Genomic DNA, 21,383 nt, shown 5'->3' with positions numbered 1-21,383 from the left:
TTGAGACTCCAGGTTCTAGTGCACTCACCCCTCTCTGTACAGATGGGGAGGCTGAGATTCAGGTTACACAGTGGGCTTGTGGCAGAGCTGGGATTAGAGTTTCCTGGTTCCCCAGCAGCACATTGCTCCATACGCCATCCATGTTCTCAGGATCCTTCTTCCCCAGATGCATACCTGGCTCTGGGAGAATCCAAGCTGAGACCAGCCTGCCTCTTGAGCCTGCTGGGCATCTGAAGGTCACTTCTGTCTAGGAACAAGCCCGCTGGTGTCTCATCCCATAAATTCCTCCTCAGGCTTCTATTGGCCAAGAGCCCACCCCCACCTTCTCCTTCTCCTTGATCAGGCTATGGGCTAAGCATACTATATGCATCAATGGGCCGATTTGTGCCTCAGTTTCCTTATCTGAACACTTACCTCTTGGAATTTTTTGGAGAATTACGTGAGGACTGTAATGGCACACTGTAAGGGCTTAGTAAATGCTAGCTGTTATTATTTTTAATACTGTGAAGACCACAACTCTATGAAGCTGGTACTTGTATAATTCTTATTTTACAGATGAGGAAAACAGGCTCTGAGGATGAAGTAACTTGCCCCAAGTTACACAGCTTGAAAGTGCCAGAGCCAGGCTGCAGACCAGGGCTGTCCACCGAAGTCTAAGTACTGGCTTCTACTCAATCTTGCCTGTTTCCTGCAGCATTGGACATGTTTGTTATCAGTAGGAACTTAGCATCTATTCCTTTGTGCTGTTAACTCCTTTTTTGTCCTACACGCACCTCCTCCCACCATGCATATGGAAGATGCCTGAGGGGGGTGCCATGTGGGGGTCATTGCTGTGCCTTTCCACCTTCTTCTGGGCTAAGGGCAGGTTCTTAGCTGCAGTAGGTGCTCAGGAAAATGTCCAGTGGATTACGTGGAGAGCAGAGAATCCAACATGAGCTTTCCTACCATGCAATACATTTTTGCTGCATAAATTCCCCAGGCTAAAAATGATCTTTTTACAAGGCCAGATCATACAAAGTAGCTGTTTTCTCCCTCTCTCTCCTTCCACAATCAATCAAAGAGATAAATGGCCATTCACACAAAGTGTGAATGGGAAAGGTCCCTGGGCTGGGAGTGAGGAGTACTTGGTTTTAGCCACAGCTGCAGCAGATTCTAGCTGGCGACCTAGCTCAAGACCCTTTCCCTCTTTGGGGCTTAGGCTCCTCTTCTGTAATATCCAAGACTGGGCTAGCAGATTTCTAAAGATAATTAGAACTCTGATACTAATAATCATTAGCACACAGTAGGTGTTCAATAAATACTTATTGAACAAATATTGTCATTTTATAGTTGGGGAATTAGAGTTCAGAGACTAGCCCACGGTCAAAGTAAGATTCCAGCACATTCTTCCTCCAAAGTCATTTGCTCAACCACTGCACTCTGCTTTTTGCTATGACTGTCCAAAATTCTAAATATAAAGTGCTTCCAGTTCCATTAAGATGGTGTAAGCACACTCCACCATATCTTTCTCACTGATTAAAACTAAAAACCCTGGGCAGAATACGTAAAGCAACTATCCATGGACTCTGAAAAGTAAATAATAGCAGGTACCATTATGGCAGTGAGTGTCCTGACTTTTTTCTTCCTGTATCTCCTAGTTTAGACTCAAGAGGAGCCCAAATCCTAGAATTATGCTGTGGATACAGACAGAAAAAACTCCAAGAGAAACTATCTTTCTGGCCAGAGGACCTAGAATCGGGGCCCCTGTGGGACACAGAGTATAGAGAGAATCTCTATTTTTCTATTTCCTTTTTCACTCTCCAGGCCACACCCCCCAAGGCAAGTTCCAGTCACAAAGCAGCATTCTGGTGTACCACTGACCATGGTGGTCACACAGGCATCTAAAATCTGAGATACCATCCTTCTTTCTGAGCAGAGGAACTAGGAAAAGGGGCTTTGGGAGTCCAAAGAGTGTGGGGAGAATCAGGACTGGCTATAAAATTTGTGGGATCCAGTGCAAAATGAAAATGTAGGGCCTTTTGGTCAAAAATCAAGAATTTCAAGATAATGAAAGCAGAGCATTAAACCAAGTGTGGGATCCTTCCAAAGGCAAGGGCCCTATGCAACAGCACAGGTGGCATGTCCAAGCAGCTGGCCCTGAAGAAATCCCTATGATTATTTTTAAATTTTTTCCTCCTTCTTTTCTCTCAGTACCTAATCTGAGAGTCAGATCCAGTCACAGGCAGTGCATAGCAGTATAGGGAAGCTAAAACCCTGGCTTTCTAGCCAGAGGGCCAGAAAAAGGTGCCCGTAAATGTGCAGAAAAACATGGAGAGGAAGGAGCTGGAGAAAATGATCCCCTAAATCTGTGAGCAAAGTCCAGGGCTCAGCCCTCACATGTGTGGAACTGATGTGAAGCATCAAAGCAGAGGCTTTGAAAACTGAACTATTGTGTAGACCACACTCTACATCCCAGCCTGGTCCCTGGATGGCACAAAGGCAGGATAGAGCCAAATATCACTGCAAAGCCTTTGAAAACTAACCTGATATTGGAACCAAGGCCCACAGGAGGTGGGTTAGGACTTGTGGTCTGAATCTAGTCAGATTGACTGCTTGCTAAAACCAAAAAATCAACATTCTCCAGAGGATTTTAACAGGCTCCAGAGTCTCAAAAAATGACATTTAAAATGTATAGGGTACAGTCTAAAATTATTCACTATACAAAGAACCAGGAAAATCTCAACAAGTCTCAAGGGAAAAGACAACAGATGCCAACCCTAAGATGACTCAAATGTTGGAAATATCAGATTAAGACTTTAAAGCAGCTATTATAACCATCCTCCATGAAGTAAGGGAGAACATTATTGAAATAAATGGACAGATATAAGTTGAATATAGATATGAATGTTGAATGAAGATATCGAGTTGAATGAAGAAATATATAGAGAGAATGAAGATATAGAGTTGAATGAAGATATAAGTTGAAAATAGATCAACAGGAATTATTGAACCTGAACATAAAATGAGAAAGAAGATAAAAAAAAATGAATAAAGACTCAGAAGCCTGTGGGACATGTATCAAAAGATTTTACATTCAGGTCATTGGAGTACCAGAAGGAGAAGAGAAAGAGATTGGTGCAGAAAAAATTTTTGAAAAAATAATGGCTGAAAACTTCCCAAATTAGGTAAAAGACATAGATTTACAGATTCAAAAAATTAAGTGAATTTCAAACAGGACAAACTCAAAGAAAACTATACAGATATATAACTATATCAATATGATACAACTGCTGAAAACCAAAGATGAAAAAAAAAAGAATCTTGAAAGTAACCCGGTGAAAACAACATTTTACATATAATGATTCAAATAACTGCAGATTTCTCATCGGAACCATCGAATGCAAAAGGAAGGGGAATCACATTTTCAAAGTGCTGAAGAAAAAAGAACTGTCAACCTAGAATTCTATACTATGCAAAATTATCTTTCAGGAATAAAGGCAAAATAAAGACATTCTCAGATGAAAAAAATGAAGAGAATTTGTCACCAGCAGACCTACTCTAAAAGAAATGCTAATGGAGGTTCTTCATGCTGAAGGGAAATGATGAGAGGGAAACCTGTGAATTCAAGAATAAAGAAAGAGCAACAGAAATGGTAATTATCTGGGTAGATATAATAAACTATTTTTCTTCTAGTAAGTTTGTTATGAGTAGATTGTTAAGTATGTATGACTGTTGAAAGAAAAAATCATAACATGGTCTGATGATGTTTTAATGTATTTAGACGTAATAACTATGGGCAATGCAGCATAAAGGGGAGGAAGTACAGGGATCTATATGAGTAAGATATCTATAGTTTACTAGAAATGATAAAGTATTAGCCCCACGTAAACTATGAAAAGATATGTATGTATGTTATAATTACTGGAGCAACCACTAAAAGTATTATAGAGAGAGATATAGCAAAAAATGTAATAGGCAAATTAAAGTAGAATACTAAAAAGTATTCAAATAATCCAAAAGAAAGTAAGAAAAGAAAAACAGAAGAAAAGCAAAAGGAAGGATAAAACAGAAAACAAAGAATAAAATTCAGACCTAATAACCATAATAATTATGTAACTGCAAATCATCCAACCACACAAGTTAAAAGACAAAGATGGTCAGATTGGATTAAAAAACAAGACTTAATTATACTCTGTCTGTAAGAAACCCACTTTAAAATAGGTTAAAATTAAAAGGATGGTATATGACAAGAAAAGAAAACTACAGGCCAATATTCTTTATGAATAGAGATGCAAAATTACACAACAAAATACTACCAAACTGAATCCAGCAGCAAATTAAAAGGATTGTATACAATGATCAACTGGGATTTATCCCAGGAATGCAAGGGTGATTCAACATATTAAATCAATTAATGTAATACATCATGTTAATAGAATGAAGGGGAGAAAAAAACCACATGATCACTTCAATTGATGCAGAAAAAGCATTTGACAAAATCCGGCATTCTTTTATGATAAAAACAGTCAACAAACAAGGAACAGAAGGGAACTTCCTCAACGTGATGAAGGGCATCTATAAAAAAAACCACAGGTAACATCATAGTTAATGGTGAAAGGCTGAAAACTTTCCCCTAAGATCAGGAATAAGACAAAGATGTGGATTCTCACTATTTCTATTCAGTGTTGTACTGGAAGTTCTAGCCAGGGCAATTAGACAAGAAAAAGAAAGAAAAGGCATTCAAATTGACACACAAGTTCACACACACACACACAAAACTATTGGAGCTACTAAATGAGTTCAGCAAAGTTGCATGATACAAGATCAACATACAGAAATCAGTTGTACTGAACTAGCAGTGAACATTCTGAAAAGGAAGTTAAAAAAACAATTCCATTTAACAACAAAAATAACAAAATATTTAGGAATAAATTTGACCAAGGAGATGTACTTGTTGACTTGTAAGACTTGTACACTGAAAACTACAAAACATTGTTTAAAGAAATTAAAGAAGGGGCTGGCCGCATGGCGTAGTGGTTAAGTTCGTGCACTCTGCTTTGGCGGCCTGGGGTTTGCAGGTTAGAATCCCAGGTGCAGACTGACGCACTGCTTGTCAAGGCGTGCTGTGGCAGCATCCCATATAAAGTAGAGGAAGATAGGCATGGCTATTAGCCCAGGGCCAATCTTCCTGAGCAAAGAGAAGAGGATTGACAACGGATGTTAGCTAGGGCTAATCTTCCTCACCAAAAAAAACCAAAAAACAAAAAAGAAATTAAAGAAGACCTAAATAAATGGAAAGACATCCCATGTTCATGGATTGGAAGACAACATTGTAAGACAGCAATACTCCCCAAATTGATCTACAGATTCAGTGCAGTCTCTATCAAAATTCCAACTGCCTTTTTGGCAGCAATGGACAAGCTGATCCTAAAATTTATAGGGAATTGCAAAGAACCCCAAATAGCCAAAACAATCGTAAAAAAGAAGAAAGGTACGGGACTTAAACTTCATGATTTCAAAATTATTACAAAATTATTATAATCAAAACAATGTGGTACTGGCATAAGGATAGACATGCAGATCAATGGAATAGATTTGAGAGTCCAGAAATAAACCTGTACATCTACAGTCAATTGATTTTGACAAGGGTACCAAAACCATTCAATGAGGAAAGAACAGTCTTCTCAACAAATTGTGCTGGAACAACTGGATAACCACATGCAAAAGAACGAAGTTGGACCTTTACCTTACACTACCTACAAAAATTCACTCAATGGATCAAAGGTCTAAATGTAAGAGCTAAAAGTACAAAAACTCTTAGAAGAAAACATAGAAGTAAATCTTCATGACCCTGGATTTGACAATGGATTCTTAGCTATTAATACCAAAAGCATAAGTAGCAAAAGAAAAAATAGATAAACTGGACTTCATCAAAATTAAAAACTTTTATGCATCAAAGGATACTACTAAGACAGTGAGAAGACAACCCACAGAATGGGAGCAAACATTTGCAAAACATTTATGTGATAAAGGGTCTAGTATCTAGAACATATAAAGAACTCTTACAACTTGACAAACAAAGACAAACCCAACTAAAAATGGGCAAAGGACTTGAATAGACCTTTCTCCAAAGAAAATATACAAATGGCCAACAAGAACATGAAAAGATGCTTAATGTCTTTAGTCATTAGAGAAACGCAAATCAAAACCAAAATAAGATATCTCTCAATAACTACTAGGCTGGCCATAATAAGAATAAAATTTTTTAAAAACCCCAGAAAATAGCAAGTAATAGCAAGGACATAAAGAAATTGGGACCCTTATACATTGTTGGTGGAAATGTAAAATGATACAGCCTCTGTGAAAAATATTTTGGCAGTTTCTCAAAATGTTAAACAGAATTACCATATGACCCAGCAATCTCACTCATCATACCCAAAAGAATCAAAAACAGGTGTTCAAAAAAAACTTATAAGTGAATTTTCATAGCAGTATTATTTATAATAGCCAAAAAGTAGAAACAACCCAAATGTCCATCAACTCACGGATGGATAAACAAAACGTTATGTATCCATACAATGGAATATTATTAAGCCACATAAAAGTATTAAGTATGGATAGTAATGCTAACATGGATGAACCTCGAAAACATTATGCTTAGTGAAAGAACCCAAACACAAAAGGCCATATATTATATAATTCTATTTATATGAAATTTCCAAAATAGGCAACTCCATAAAAAAAAAGAAAGCAGGTAGTGGTTGCCAGGGGCTGGGAGCAGGAAGAATGGAGAGTGACTGCTTAATGTATATAGCGTCTCTTTTGGGGGTGATGAAAATTTTTTAGAATTAGATAAGGGTGATGATTGCACAATATTGTGAACGTACTAAAAGCCACAGAGTTGCATATTTCAAAATGGTTAAAATGGTGAATTTTCTGATATGTGAATTTTATCTCCATTAAAACAAATTAAAAGGATGGAAAAAGATATATCACACAAATACTAATCAAAAGAAAGTTAGAGCTCTCACATTTCATAATTTTAAGATAAAGCTTGTGCTATCAAGACATTTTGGTATGCATGAAAGGATAGACACATTGATCAATGAATCAGTAGAGGAAGTCCAGAAATTGACCTATACACATATATCAATTATTTTTTACAAAGATGCAAAGGCAATTCAATGGAGAATTGGTAGTCTTTTCAACAAACGATGCTGGAACAACTGGGCATCCTATTAAAAAAATGAACTTCAAACTATAAACACCTTTAGCAAAAATTGACACAGAATAGTTCATAGATCTAACTGTACAATGAAAACTATAAAATATTTAGAAGAAAATATAAGAGAAAATCTTTGTGATCCTGGGTTAGGCAAAGTATTTTTAGATACAACACCAAAAGTAGTATCCATAAAACTAAAATTTTGATATATTGGACTTTATCAAAATTAAATCTTCTCTGTGAAAGACACTAAACGAATGAAAAGACAAGCTACAGACTGGAAAAAATATTTGCAGATTATATATCCAATAAAGGATTTGCATTTAGAATATATAAAGAATTCTTAACACTCAACAATAAGAAGACGACAACTCAGTTTTTAAAAAAATTTGCAAAAGATTTGAACAGACACTTCACCAAAGAGGATATACAGATGTCAAATAAGCCCATAAAAAGGTGCTCAAAATCACTGGTCATTAGTAAGATGCAAATTAAATCACAATAACTACTACACACCTATTAGAATGGCTGAAATAAAAAAATACTGACAATACAGATAAGAACTAGCAAAGGTGCAGAGCAACTGGAATGCTCATACATTCTGGTGGGAATGCAAAATGGTACAGCCATTCTGAAGACCTGTTTGGCAATTTCTCATAGTTAAACATACATTAATATGTGACCTAGCAAACCTACTTCTAGAGAAATGAAAACTTACGTTCACATAAAAACCTGTATACAAATGCTTATAGCAGCATTATTCATAATCGTCAAAAACTAGAAGCAACCTAAGTGTCCTTCAGTGGGTGACTTGATAGACAAATGTAGTATTGCCCATACAGTGGACACTCAGCCATAGAAAGCAATGAGCAACTGATACACGCAATAACACGGATGATCTTAAATGCAGTTAAGTGAAAGAAGTCAGTCTCAAAAGGTTACCTCCTGTATGATCCCACGCATATGACATTCTGGAAAAGATAAAACAGTAGAGACAAGAACAGAAAGTGGTTGCCAGGGGTTAGTAGGTGGGGGGGAAGTTGACTACAAAGGGGGCAGCATGAGGGAGGTTTTTGTGGTGAAGGAATTGTTCTGTGTCCTGATTGTGGTGCATCTATGACTCTATGCATTTCTCAAAACTTACAGAAATGTACACCAAAAAAAGGTGAATTGTACTGTATGTAAATTAAACTTAAAAATTATGTATACACCACTATCCTTCCTCAAGAGTAGAAGTAGAGACTGTATAATATTCCATTGTAAATATACAATACTTCCCAGTTTAAAACTCCTTGATGTTTCATAGAATAAATCCTGTAATTTAAATTGTATACCTCCAATTGCCTTGATTTTAAAAGATTAGGAAACACATGTTGATATGAAGATAAATGTTTAATAGACGTATTGGGACAAGAATAAAACTCTGTCTCCAGACTGCCTCTCTGTTGTAACCTACTTTTCTCCTGCGTGTGACAACTGACCCAAGTGAGGCCAGAGGTTCCTTTCTCCCGTGTGCACACAGAAACCCAGAAACCCAGAGCTCCCAGCTCCTGCTCAGAAGGCCACCACAGCACCGGGCAAGTCTACCCCAATTCAAACCTTACCATGCCAATGCTTTCAAATGAAAACATGGCTGTTCCAAAGAAGAGAGGGTAGGTGTTCCAACTTGCTACCAGTGGCAGCCCGCGGGGGTCTGGAATTCCCTAGAGGAGAGAGAGACCAGGTAAGACATTTACTCTCAAGGCATGTTTGGGCTCCTTTAAGAGGCGGGTATTCTGACAGTAGACCTGAATTTTAAAAAGTGAATGTCAAGAAATTCAAAAAACTTCAAAAGGAAGTAGGCAACAATCAAAGCTGCTTTCAATACTATACAATATCAAAGAGCCAGAGGAAAGAAATATTGAAGTATTGTCAAAGGACTGAAGGATTAGTATCTCACGGAGGGAGTCTGGTTTATCAGAATCCTCCAAAAGAAAATCTTAGATACCACAAGTTGGTACCAGCCTAAAGTGCCTTAAGAACGCTCTGAATGTACCAGTGGTTATGGGTATTGGAAATTACTGTGACTACAGCTACAGTGATATTCAAGGGGGCCCAAAGTAGTTAGTTAAATGTGAAAGCCCCCTTTTCTTCTTCAACGAGCTATAAACTGAAAGGAAGGAAAGTGTGTGGCATATCTGTTTTATGTACCCTGACCTAGAATGTGAAAACAATGACAGAATCATTTCTCTAATTGAGCAACCTCTGGAATAGTCCAGAAATGAATCAGAGGTGGCTATCTTTCATTAGGAAATTCAATTTTGTAGAATTTATCAATATTGCCTTAATGAATACAAGACTTATCAGTAGTTACCCTAAAATATTTGACTAACTTGTTATTTTTACTAAATTCCATGGACAATATAACTTTTTTTTCTTGTGACTTCTGAAAGATAAAAGCATCTGAAAGCTATTAGGCATGCCAAGGGGCTTCTGGGTTTAAATTTCTATGTCCATTATAAAATAAAAATTAGGAAGAATAAAAAAGTAGGAAATTGAGGGAAAATCAATATCTGTAGTTCAACCTCAAAAACATTGTAATTTACATTGTGATAGATTTGCCGTGGTCTTTCGAGACTCTCTGTTTATTACCTCTGTGACTAAATATTAGCTGTTTTTTTTTTTTTTTTTCCTTGAGTTCCCTAGGGGTAATTTTGGGTGTCTGGAATTGTAGCCTAGAGGATCTAAGACTAAGGGTAATTCAATATGTTTCAGCTGTGGTAGAAGATCCTGCTATTGATCTGCCTTTTACTGCTCTCCAGCCACTACGGGAATAGTCTATAGTTCACCAATCAAGATGTTTTCCTAGCAAAGCATAACGTTTTTTTTAAAAGCCAGAATTTAACATAAAAATGAGTATTGGAGAAGCAAAATGAAAGAGGAGATGTTCAGAAGAAGGAGATTGCATAGAGACGTCTTTGTGGAAGAAATGCTACAATGAGGTGGGCCCTAGGCTGAAGAGTGAGGTACACACTTACTGACCCTCAGGGCTGGCCCCAGGTATCAGTCTATCATTGATAACAGGCTCTGCCCTCTGGAGGAGTCAGGCATGTGGTGTGCACTAACCTGGACGATGTACTGGGTGAGGATGATCAAGCTGACCAGCATGCTGATGTTGGCCAGCATGGAGAAGATAGTCAGGACCCTGAGGTTCCGGACAAAGACCAGCAGCACCAGGAAGGGCAGGAAGGTGAGCATGTAAAGTCGAGAGTCCATGGTGGGCGTCGGAACCACTGTCTCGTTGTAATGGCAGTTGTTGGTTGTGCTATTAACTGCTTCCACTACCTGAGGAAGGATTGCAAAAAGCAAGGCGAAGATTCAATAAATCATCTGGCCACATGATTAGCTCAGTGCCTGGCCCACAATCAAAGTCCCTCATAAAGAGCTGGAATGTCCAGGGTCTCAGTGAGTTAGGGTGAATTTAGGACTTCTTATTACAAATCTTTGGCACCATACTTCCTCAAAAGAAGCTGCACAAATAATTTTAGTAAAAAATAAATAATTGGATTTACAGTGGCTGTTTGTTGGCTTTTGGCAACCCAGCATCCATTCCTCCTGATTTTGACTTATTTTTGGTGAATTCTCTCTCACCTGAATACGACCTTGGAGGACGGCAAATCATAATCACATGGCAGAGCTAAGCTAGGGCTTTCACAATCTCTCCCTGGAATCTGAATCTAATTAACAAGCAAAGTGACACAAGGACAGAACTAGAAAAGGGTAAAAATTAACTCTGAGGGGGCTCCCTGCGGAGACTGCTCATCAGTTCTACAATCTACACCCTCCTAGCTGCCCTGGTTCCTCTTCTTTTCAGTGACCCATTTTTTTTTTTAGCTTTCTTTGTCATTTTGGAAGTTAGCCAATATACTTCCACTAAACTTATTTTTCGCTTAAGTTCCCCAGAATCTGTTTCTTTTGCTTATAACCAAAAAACCCATCACTTACTGTTTCTTAATTAGACCAATAGTGGCATTTTGAGTGAGAACTCTTTGTGAGGATTGGGCCATTCACTGCAGGACTTTTAGCATCCCTGGATCCCACCCAATAGAAACAATTAGCATCCCCCAATCATTGTGACAAACAAGAAACATTCCCCAGCACACATTACAAGCACCCGCGCAAAGTCGGGGTGGGGGGGATGGTACCACCCTCATTTAGAATCAGCATGGCTTAATTAATACAGTCTTATTGTGCAAGCAATACAATCTGTCGCAGAACAATTAGAAACTAGAGTTAGGATAGAAGAAAATGTAAAAGCAGTGATAATCTCAGTACCTGTGGGTAGCCGTGGTAATGCCTTGGAATATATTCATCTATACATTTTCTATACTATATTACAAATTACATGTATTATATGCTTCTTTTTTATTTCACAAGAACTGCAATCATAGCTTACACTCTTATTTTGAAATCTTCTTTTCACTTAACAACACACTATGAATACTTAAATGATCATTAACTCTTGTTTTCTTCTGATTCCCCACTACCGTAGGAAAAATACTTAGAACATTAGCGGGGCATTCAAGGCCCTCCATAAATGGGCCCCATTCAACCTTGAAGGCTCTTCCTTTCCCAAGGCCCACGCCTTCTTCTACAAACAATTGTATTACCTCTCTTGAGCAAGTCCCATACATTCCTGCCTCCAGGTGTTCACTCCTCCCTTCTCCCACCTTGGCTGCCACCACTTCTCCAACCTGCCCTTCAACACCCAGCTCGGATGCACCTCCTCAAGGGAGCCTTCCCTTGCTCCAGTGATCTTTCCTGCGCCTGTACTTTTCTTCCCCTTCGGTCACAACTGAGCATCCCTGACCTCAGGGTGGTGTTAGTGGTGTCCTGACCCAGCACCAAAATATCATGATTATATTTAACTTTTTATATGTTTTAGAACATATCCCACTTAGCCTGCAAACTCCTCGAGGCAATGCTTGCCTTGTCTCTACAGATGATAAATAAAATTCTGCTGATAGATTAGATTGATTTCTAAGCAGAAATCTGACAATGTGTTTTAAGAGTCTTCAAAAAAACTCTTTGACCCAGTAAATTTTACTTTTAGAAATATATCCTAAGAAATAAAGGGGTATACAAAGACATGTAGAGATTATAATAGAAAAACAGATGATAGCAGAAAAATAAAGGGAAACAAAATATCCAATGATAGAAGACTAAATCATGGCCAATCTGTGTGATAGAATATTATGAAACTATTAAAAATTATATGAAAAAATGTAAGGACATTGCAAAATGCTAACCAGTTAATACTAAGTTAAAACGATAACCACAAGTGGTTGGATTAAGACTAATCTGTTTTGAGAAGCAATATAGCATAGTGTTTAAGAACTTGAGCTCTGATGTTAAAAGGCCTGTGTTTTAAATCTTAGCTCTGTGACCTTATATGCATTATAGGGTTTATAGCATCAGTTTTCTCATCTGCAAAATGGGAATAACCACACCCTACTCTGATGAAGTTATGGAGAGAATTAAATGAAGGAAAGCACATAAAATGCTCTGCACTGCACCTGACATACAATAGGAGCCAACTCTGAATGCCTACTATTTTTTTCCTTCTTTCTAATTTTTTTACATTTCCAAATTTCTGGTATTGCTGTAAACAGAAAAAGAGCCCTAAAGGATAGTTTTCTGTTTTAAGCTTATTGATTGACTAAGGATGGCCTCTGTTATTACTCATTAGTTTGCTGAAATAGCTACAAGATAACTTGAGGTAGATCAAAAGGACTTCCTGGAGATGACTGTTAAGCCATAGAGATTAAGCAACTAAAGGCAGATCAAGATGGCCCAAAGATGAGGTATCATTCACAAAGACCCATATCAGTTCTAGAAGAGTTAAGGATGATTAAGCTCCAAGGCAGGGTGAGTGACAAAATCCAGGGTCCTTCCAGCTCAATTGTAGAGACCAACATTGAGGACAGGTCCAAGATACTGGACCAAGGGTATTGTGGAAAAAGGAACGACTTACAGAAATCTGCAGATATGTGAACTAGAAGTCTGGGTTCTTTGCTAACATCTAGTTTAACTTCCTTTGTTGTACTGATGGGGACACTAGGATCCAAAGAGAAGAAGCCATTGGTTGAACAACTAGCAGAAGACCCTCCTTTTCCATGTTGTTTTCCCACCCACCTTCTCTAGAAGACTTTACCTGTTTTAAATTATCGGCCAGAAACACGATGTACACACAGCAGAAGCCCAGCTGGGTAACTATAAGGAAAAAGATCACCATATGCCTGGAGGAGAGGAGGGAGAGAGAAAGAAAACTTGTTATAAAAGTTGGCTTGTCATTTCCATTTCCGTCCCCAGCGGCTGGTGACCCTATACCAGCACCCTTGGTCCTGCTGCCACATTCAACAATGGGGCAATAAGAAGTAAGGTAACAATAGTTCTTTTAAAAGATGTTTTTCACCCACCCTCGCACTTGCAGCTCAGCAAGTGGTAACATTCTTCCTGGTTGGGAGCCTCCCCCCACACCTGGCTCTGCGGCATTCCTTATAATTGATACTAATTGAAGTAGAGCAGTAGGAAGCAATACTTTTATTAGCTATCATTAACATTTAAAATTTTTTTCTACCATGTGCCAGATACTGTGTTAGGCATTGAGGATACACAGACAAATAACACATGGTCCCTTCCTCTAGTAGTTTATAGACTAGTGGGTGAGATGGACGAAAAAATATGACACCACAGGCCGTGATGAAAAGGGCAGTTTATCCAAATTATGGAGCAGACAGTAAGCCTTCTTAAAAAACCAATACCTGAGTGGGAGTTCCTTGGGAAAGGGAAGAAAGAGAAAGAGAAAAAAGAAAAAAGAGGAGGACTGACTTTTTCCATGTCGTCCCTGAGAGCTAAAAGGTGGGAGGTGCAGGGAGAGGACTTCAGCTCACCAAAGGCTGCATAATGTCTTGGTCTTTTTTTCTCTCTTCTTCTCACTATAAACTCTCTCCCTAAGAGACCTCCTCTGCCCCCTGGCTTCATGGCTGACGACTTCAATTCTGTATCTCCTGCATACAACTACCCACTTGACATCGCCACTTGAAGATCTCTCAGGAACCTCAAACCCAACTTAGCCCAAACAGAAGTCATCAGAAATCTGAGTCCACCATGACTCTTTCCTTTTCCTGCAATCTTGGGATCCAGTTCATGACCAAATGCACTTCTCTCCACCCCTACTGCCATCAGCTTGGTCCCAGCCATTGTTGCCACCTGCCTGGACGTTGTCAATAGCCTCCTCAGGGGTCTGACCAAATCTGTTCTTACTCCCTTACAATCTATTCTCCTTGCAGAAGCCAGACAGATCTTTAAACAATGCAAATATGATTATTCCCCTGATTAAAACCCTGCAATGGTTTCCTTGTTGCTTTTAAGAAAAGAACAAAGCCTTTAACAGGGTCTAAAATGTACAGCTTGATCAGGCCCCCGGATCCTTCCTCATTTCCATCTCCCTGACTCTCTGCTCTCCAGCTGCCTGGTCTGTCCGTGCCTTGAAACCGCCACGCACTCCTTCCTGCTTTGCACCTTCACACTTTGCTCTTCCTTCTTCCTGGGAGGCCCTCCAGGGTCCTGCCCACTTTCCCCTAGTAACTCCTCATTCTTCAGAACTCTTTCCTGTGGAACTCATCTCAACTGTTCCATCCTAGGAAGCCCACCCCAGCTTAGCATCTCAGCATCTCCTTACCTGCCTTGCTATCAACTAGTACTTCTCTCCTTCATCATACTTATCCCAGTGGTTATTAACTGTACCCTAAGCTGTTTATTGTCTGTCTTTCCCACTGGACTATGGGGTCTGTGAGGGCAAAGCCTTGCTACCTTGTTCCCCATGGTATTTCCAGGGCCTGGTACATAGTAGCAGCTGGATAAATGTGGTTTAATAAAAAAGTGAATAATATTAAGGCTGCATAGCAAAGGAATGCACACCCTGTTCCTGGAGGTATACGAGGAGGGGGGCTGGATGAGGGGTGTTTTCAATGAACCCCTTCCATGTGGAAAGTCCAACATTCTGTGCCACATGAGCCAGCTTTCCAGGGAAGAAGGCATCTCAGACAGCCGTATTTTGTCTTCCTGTGTCCTACCCCACTGCAGACAAAGCAAGAACAAGGTACCTTCCCCAGTGAGCATGGTTCTGGAGCCAGGCACTGGGGCTGGCTTTTAGTCCGTACATCACTGTATCCCCATAGTCCAAAAAGGGCTTGTTAAGCCTGCAGGAGAAAGTGCATATAGTTACCAAGAGGTAGTTTAACCTAAGATCATCTACAGAAAAGTTAAGAGACACACAGCAAGGCAGGACCCAGCTGGAGGGGAAAGAACACTGGGGCAGAGACCCAAGTTCTAGTTCAGGCTTTGACACCTGTTGGTATTTCCTTGGTGGCTTGTTTTCCTTTCCTGTCAAGTGAGGTGGTTATTGCATAACAAGGGCAATAACACACACCTTGCTTGAATACAGTACTTTCATATCTGTCATCCCATTGGATCCTCACGACAGTTCTCTGAGGCAGGGTTAGGCAGGAGTTGTTTATGTCCATTATACAGATGAGCCAAGCAGATAAGCACAATGGCCTGACTGAGATCACCTGGTGAATCATGTACAGAACCTCGCCTTATGTCCCTGCCCCAAATGCTTTTCTCTTTTTCTTGGCCATGTTGGAGGAAATTAGGTCATCTCTCGTTATGCGTAGGGTGTTTCTGAGAATGTCCTTGAGAACCGAGTACCACAGGAATTGACATGAGGATGCTGTTTTCCTCACCTGTGGCAGAAGCGCTGGGCACACCTGACCAGGATGTACATACAGTGGGTGGAGATGAAGCCAATTGCCAGCAAACTGAGCGGGCCCATCTAGGGGAAGCGGAAGTCAAGGGGCAAGGGAAGAGAGAAGAGAATGGATTTGTGAAGAACATCGTGGGGAGGGATTTGGTAGTGCAGATATCATTCAGGACTCAAAGAACTTTCTTTTTTCTCTTTTTTTTGAGGAAGATTGGCCCTGAGCTAACATCTGTTGCCGATCTTCCTCTTTTTCTTTTTTCTCCCCAAAGCCCCAGTACGTAGTTGTATATTCTAGTTGTTGGTCCTTCTAGTTCTTCTACATGGGACGCCGCCTCGGTGTGGCTTGATGAGCGGTGAATAGGTCTGTGCCCAGGATCCCAACCAGCAAACCCCGGGCTGCCGAAGCAGAACACGCAGACTTAAGTGCTACGCTGCTGGGCTGGCCCCTCAAAGAACTTTCTAGCAAACTGGTTTGCAAGCTCTTTTTAGCAGCAACAGCTATTCTTTCAAATATAATCTCAAGCAGTACTCCAATAAAGTACATAAAACAATTACAATGGGGTGTTGTGTTGAGAGTAGGGACCCAGAATTCTGACCCTTCGTGGCCTCTGAGGCATCCCTGAGAACTAGAACATCTGGAAAACTAGTCCTAGTCCGACCCCTGCACTCTACAAGAGAGGAAACTGAGACTCAGAGAGTGGACATGTGACTTATCGAGGCCACTCGAAGTCTGTGGCAGAGCCAGAACTCAAACCTAGGCTAGATGTCTAGACTCCAAGTCTGGATCAAGCAGCCTCCCAGGAAGACTGCTCACCACAAGCCACCATAAACCCTTAGAGCCTTTCCTCCCGCCTCCCTGCTACAATCCAGCAGTATTGGCCCCACCTGCAGCAGCCCCTCTTACCAGAATGCCCGCGTTCCTCATAGCCAGGGGGAGGCCCAGGATCCCCGTGCCTAGGTTGCCTTTCACCAGGTGGATCAAAGTCTGGAACTCTCTAAAGCAGAGGAAAAAGACGTGAGGACGTGGGTGTGTGGAGGGGAGGCGATCTCACGCCATTCCCTCACAGCATGCCAACAGCTGAGTTAAGCTGGATAGGTGGGCTTCTGGCCATCTTGCAGTCCCCACGGCCTTGCCTGGCACCTCAGGGTCTCCTGTAGAGTGACCAAGCACCCCAGTTTGCCCAGAACTGTTCCTGGTTTTAGCAGCTAACACTCAATATATGCCATTATAACACTTACTATTTAACAGACACTATGCTAAGTACTTTACATGTATTATTCCACTTAATCCTCTTTTCATGACAAGGAAGTAGGTTATTGCCTTTATTTTGCAGATGAGGAAATTGAGGCATAGAGGTTTTTTTAATGACTTGTCCGAAGATGTATTGGGGATTTGAAACCAGGACTGCTTCGGAGTCCCTCTTCTTCACCCCATCTCTACTGCCTCCCAAAATAGGCCCAGACAGATGAGTCAAGGGACAACCCTATTTCATAACTGAGGACACTGAGGTTCAGAGAGGAGGCAGTGAACAGCCCAAGGTCGTAAGACTAGTAGCAGAGACAGGATTGAACTCAGAGTAAAGGGCAGGCAGCAAAGGGAAATCATTGTGACTTCTGAATAAGTAGATCAGGTGACTTGGGTTCCCAGATGGGTCTGTTGGGACAGGGTCCCTTGGGGAGTGGGCTCCAGAGGAATTTATTTTTTCCTCAGGCCAAAACATCAAGCTGGTGAATGCCATGTCTCCTCCCACTCCAACAAAAACAAAAACTCAAACTCTTGCTTCAAGACAGATGTGAAGGTGATCAGAGGACAAGGTCTAACCCCTCAGGGGTAGAGTTCCAGGGACATATACGCTTTGTTGGTGAATTACAAACCGAACCTATCTCTACATCTCTTTGTACCTGGACCAGGTTAAACCAAGGTGAGTATTGGGTTTACATCCACAAGGTTTAGAAACCATGGAAATTCCCCATGAGAACCTTCCAGCAAGGAGGTTTATTCTGAAGAGCGGCAGAGGTATACTGGAAGGAGCCTGGTCTCTGAGGTCGGACAAACCATGGATTAAAAGTCAAGGCCACTACTTAACTAGCTGTGTCATCTGGGGCAATGTGTCCATTTTGCTGAGCATCTGTGAATGTTGGGAGGAATGATATTTTGAAAGAACTGCCCCAAACACCCATATCTTTACATGAAATCCCTAAATCTGCTGGCTTCCTGAGGATCTGCCCCTTGATTTGTTAAGGGTTAAAGAGAACAATTAGGGGAGAAGGGTGGGGAGAAGGGGGTGGAGAGCCTCTGTGTGCCTTTCTCTCTCCCTGTGGGTGTCAACATCGCTGACAGAGCGCTGCGCCCTACAGCCCTCCAATGATGGGCTTGTTTTGCAGCTAGGAAAGGGTCAGCGGGTCACTTTGGAAGTTTCTAACTAAAGGACTTAGGAAATCAGAGTTTAACTTTGGGCCACTCAGCCAACTTAAAAACGTAGTGTGGTTAGTTGTGCAAAGCACTGGGCAGGGAGGCAAGAGACCTGGGTTCTAGCCCTAACTTCTTTGGTGACCTTGGACTGTCATTGTATTCACAGCAGCTTAGGGCACTGTGCTTGAGGGCTTTATGTGCAAATCACCTTTGCAGCCATCCTAGGAGGAGGAAACTGTCATTTCACAACAGAGAGACTGGGGGACAGAGAAGTTCTGTCACTTGCTCAAGCTGATAGACAGCTAAAAGGGAATTGGAACCCAGGTGAGCTGACCCCATAGGTACCATGCTTTCCTGACCTGTTCACTCCTTCACTCCAAGCCACGAGGGCCCCTCTAGTTCTTACATGCTTTGTCTTTTTGATTCTTAAGTACCTGAAATCGCCACCAAACCCTGTGTCAGTACAGGGCACAAGAGCTAGTTGGTTCCCCCAAGGCCTCTGATTGAGAAATACCCCTTCTCAGCAGTGGATGGCCCCAAGGCCTGGAAAGCTCACCCTCAGGGTCACGAGTTCTTAGCAACCCCAAGACTAGCCCTAGGGCAAGTGAACCATGTCCTAGTGCCAGACATTGTGTCCATCTCTAAATTGTTCTGCAGGGTGGCCACGGAAAGTGGCATTACCTGCCCCTTATAGTAACTTCTCCCTCCTTGCTGCACACCCCCTCACCCCGCCCTTCAGATTTAATTTCCAGGCAGCCTCCTTAAATTCACATTGCCACCAGTTTATCCCTGTTTTGCATATGGGGAAAGCAAGGCTTAGAGAAGGGAAGGAGCAGAGTCACAACTTGAACGCAGGTGTTCTTTCTAGTATACCAATGGTGTCCAAATTTTCTTCTGAAAGCAGCAGAACTCTCACCACCATGCCACCCCATCCATTCTTCCTCAGTCAACTAGCTACTCTGCTTGAGTGATGGAGGCGAAGGGGGCTGGAGCCCTGTAGTTTGGCTTCCCCGCCTAAAGTCATTCAGTAGATCCCTTCTTGTCACAGTTTGAAAGCCTTATGAGTGATCCCCCCCAGCCCCCAAACACACCCCCGGGAGGTGGAAGGAACTAGACTCTTCCACATGTTGTGCTTTTGATGCCATCACTGCAATTCTCAATTGAAGCAGAGGCTGGGGCGTCTGCAGAAGGAGGCAGGGAGGAGGCAATGTTTGTTGTCAGTGAGGACACTGTGGGTTTATGCTCAGGTCTCACCTTCTCCTCCAGGAAGTTGGGATTCTGCCCCACCCCCCCAACATCATCAGGATAGGCCAGGGGCAAAACTGACTTTAGGGCCAGCACTGGATTCAAGCCCCCATTCTGCCAAGGAGCCAGTGCGTGACCTGAGGTAATTGGGCCTTAGTTTGCCCAGGTGCATATGTTGGGGCTGGATCCCTATATCCCTAAGGGTTTTCTGACAGTCTCCACTCCCGCCCCTTTAAGCTCTCCCCTTGACTCAGCCTCTGACTGCACCTTTGCAACCTTGGTTTCTCCATCTGCACAATGGGTTGGGAATCGGACAGCTCCCCAACCCCCCCCCCCGAGGGTTTTTGCCAATGCAAGCTTCCAGGCTGCAAGGCAGAAGTGGGGATGGCAGAAAAGAGCACTCACGTTATGCCCTTGGTCTTCTGCGAGTCCGGCAACTCAGAAGGGCTTCCATTCAAGAAACTAGGGTCCTTGTTCTGCAGCCTCTTGGCACTTTCAGGAGAGGACCTGCGGTCCAGTTTGAGGTCAACAGCTCCCTGGGCACCCTGGGCACTCTTTGTCACAGGCATGACTGCTTCAAAAAGAGAGGGCTCCAGTGACGACGAGGTCTGAGCTGAAGGAGGCAAGCAGGAAGGTGTCTAGTCAGGTGCAAGCCCCAGCTCAGCGGCTTGTGCCTTAGCAGGCTCTGGCCAAGCTGGAATGAGGCCCCGCCCACCTCCCCAGGAGGATGCTCCTCCCGCCTAAAGAAGCCAGTGGAAGAGGAGCTCCCGGGAGGAGAGGGGAGGAGGGGCGGGATTTGGGAAGGGAGTCATCCGCCCTTACTTAACAACAGCAATGGCAACAGCGACTGCAATACTGATCATTTTCGTAACTAAGATTTGTGAAGCACTTCACTAAGGGCTGGACATTCTTCTAAATGCTTTACCTATGTTTTCTCATTTACTCCTATAAATTAAATAATAAGGAAATCAGGCTGTGAACTAAAGGAGCCTGCCTGAGGTCACATAGCTAGAAAGTGACAGAGTAAGGACCAGAACCCGACTTGTCAGACTTTTTAACCAATACCCTATTTCCACCTCCAAGAGAATACCTACACACCCCCACCTCCTTATTCATCTCAGGGCGGGGGCTCCACTTCCCACTGGCAGCACATCTGCTATCAGGTGTCCTTCTGAGAGCTCCCCTTTCTTCAGCTGGAAAAATAAGGAGCAACCACTCACTCGTTTTTAACTGCTTCTTAGCTTTTGTGAGGCTCCAGGAAGACAGCAGTGGGGATTCTTTTGGAAAGGTGGGAGAGGCAGAGATTGTGCAACTCCCAGCCACATTTCACCGGGCAGGACGCTGGCGCCAGGACATTCAGGATAGAACTCTGCAGCTAAAGGCGGCCTTAGAGGTTTCTCTAGTGTTCTATTCTCTGTCATTATCTCCGACAGATGGATGGGATAAAATTTCCTCCTTCCTCAAAATTATAGCATTTTACTCAAGCCATACCACTCCCCATGCCATCATCTCATGTGCCAAGAGCTTTACTTAAATGATCTCACAGCTAACTGGTCGCATCAGAGGCAGTTCTCTCCGGGCCCCTCCCTTACATGGATCCTTTCTGAGGTCCTGTATGCAATTTTGGATTTGTAATTCTGTATTCTTTTTCTTAAAGAGATCCTCTCCACCCCTTACCGCTACCCCCCACCCCCTCCCCAGTGGCATAAGCTTCA

At 42.0% G+C, this 21,383-nt stretch overlaps 1 protein-coding gene across 1 annotated transcript in view; it reads right to left on the bottom strand.

Moving 5' to 3' along the window:
- Window positions 1-20,301, bottom strand: part of SLC36A2 (solute carrier family 36 member 2) — a 28,185-nt gene extending 7,884 nt beyond the window's left edge. The window contains exons 1-7 of the mRNA XM_004428632.3: window positions 20,074-20,301; window positions 16,915-17,005; window positions 15,994-16,082; window positions 15,352-15,447; window positions 13,398-13,482; window positions 10,310-10,528; window positions 8,809-8,907 (exon numbers count right to left, since the gene is read on the bottom strand). Coding sequence (XP_004428689.1) covers window positions 8,809-8,907; window positions 10,310-10,528; window positions 13,398-13,482; window positions 15,352-15,447; window positions 15,994-16,082; window positions 16,915-17,005; window positions 20,074-20,237 — 843 coding nt within the window. The 5' untranslated portion in view covers window positions 20,238-20,301. The remainder of the gene's footprint in view (window positions 1-8,808; window positions 8,908-10,309; window positions 10,529-13,397; window positions 13,483-15,351; window positions 15,448-15,993; window positions 16,083-16,914; window positions 17,006-20,073) is intronic.
- Window positions 20,302-21,383: the final 1,082 nt, after the last annotated feature.

This window comes from Ceratotherium simum, chromosome 4, assembly GCF_057802395.1.
Source record: "Ceratotherium simum simum isolate JZ-2026a chromosome 4, ASM5780239v1, whole genome shotgun sequence".
Taxonomy (NCBI): Eukaryota; Metazoa; Chordata; class Mammalia; order Perissodactyla; family Rhinocerotidae; genus Ceratotherium; species Ceratotherium simum.
Note: the sequence above shows the minus strand (reverse complement) of the source record. Positions and strands in the feature narration are given on the sequence as shown.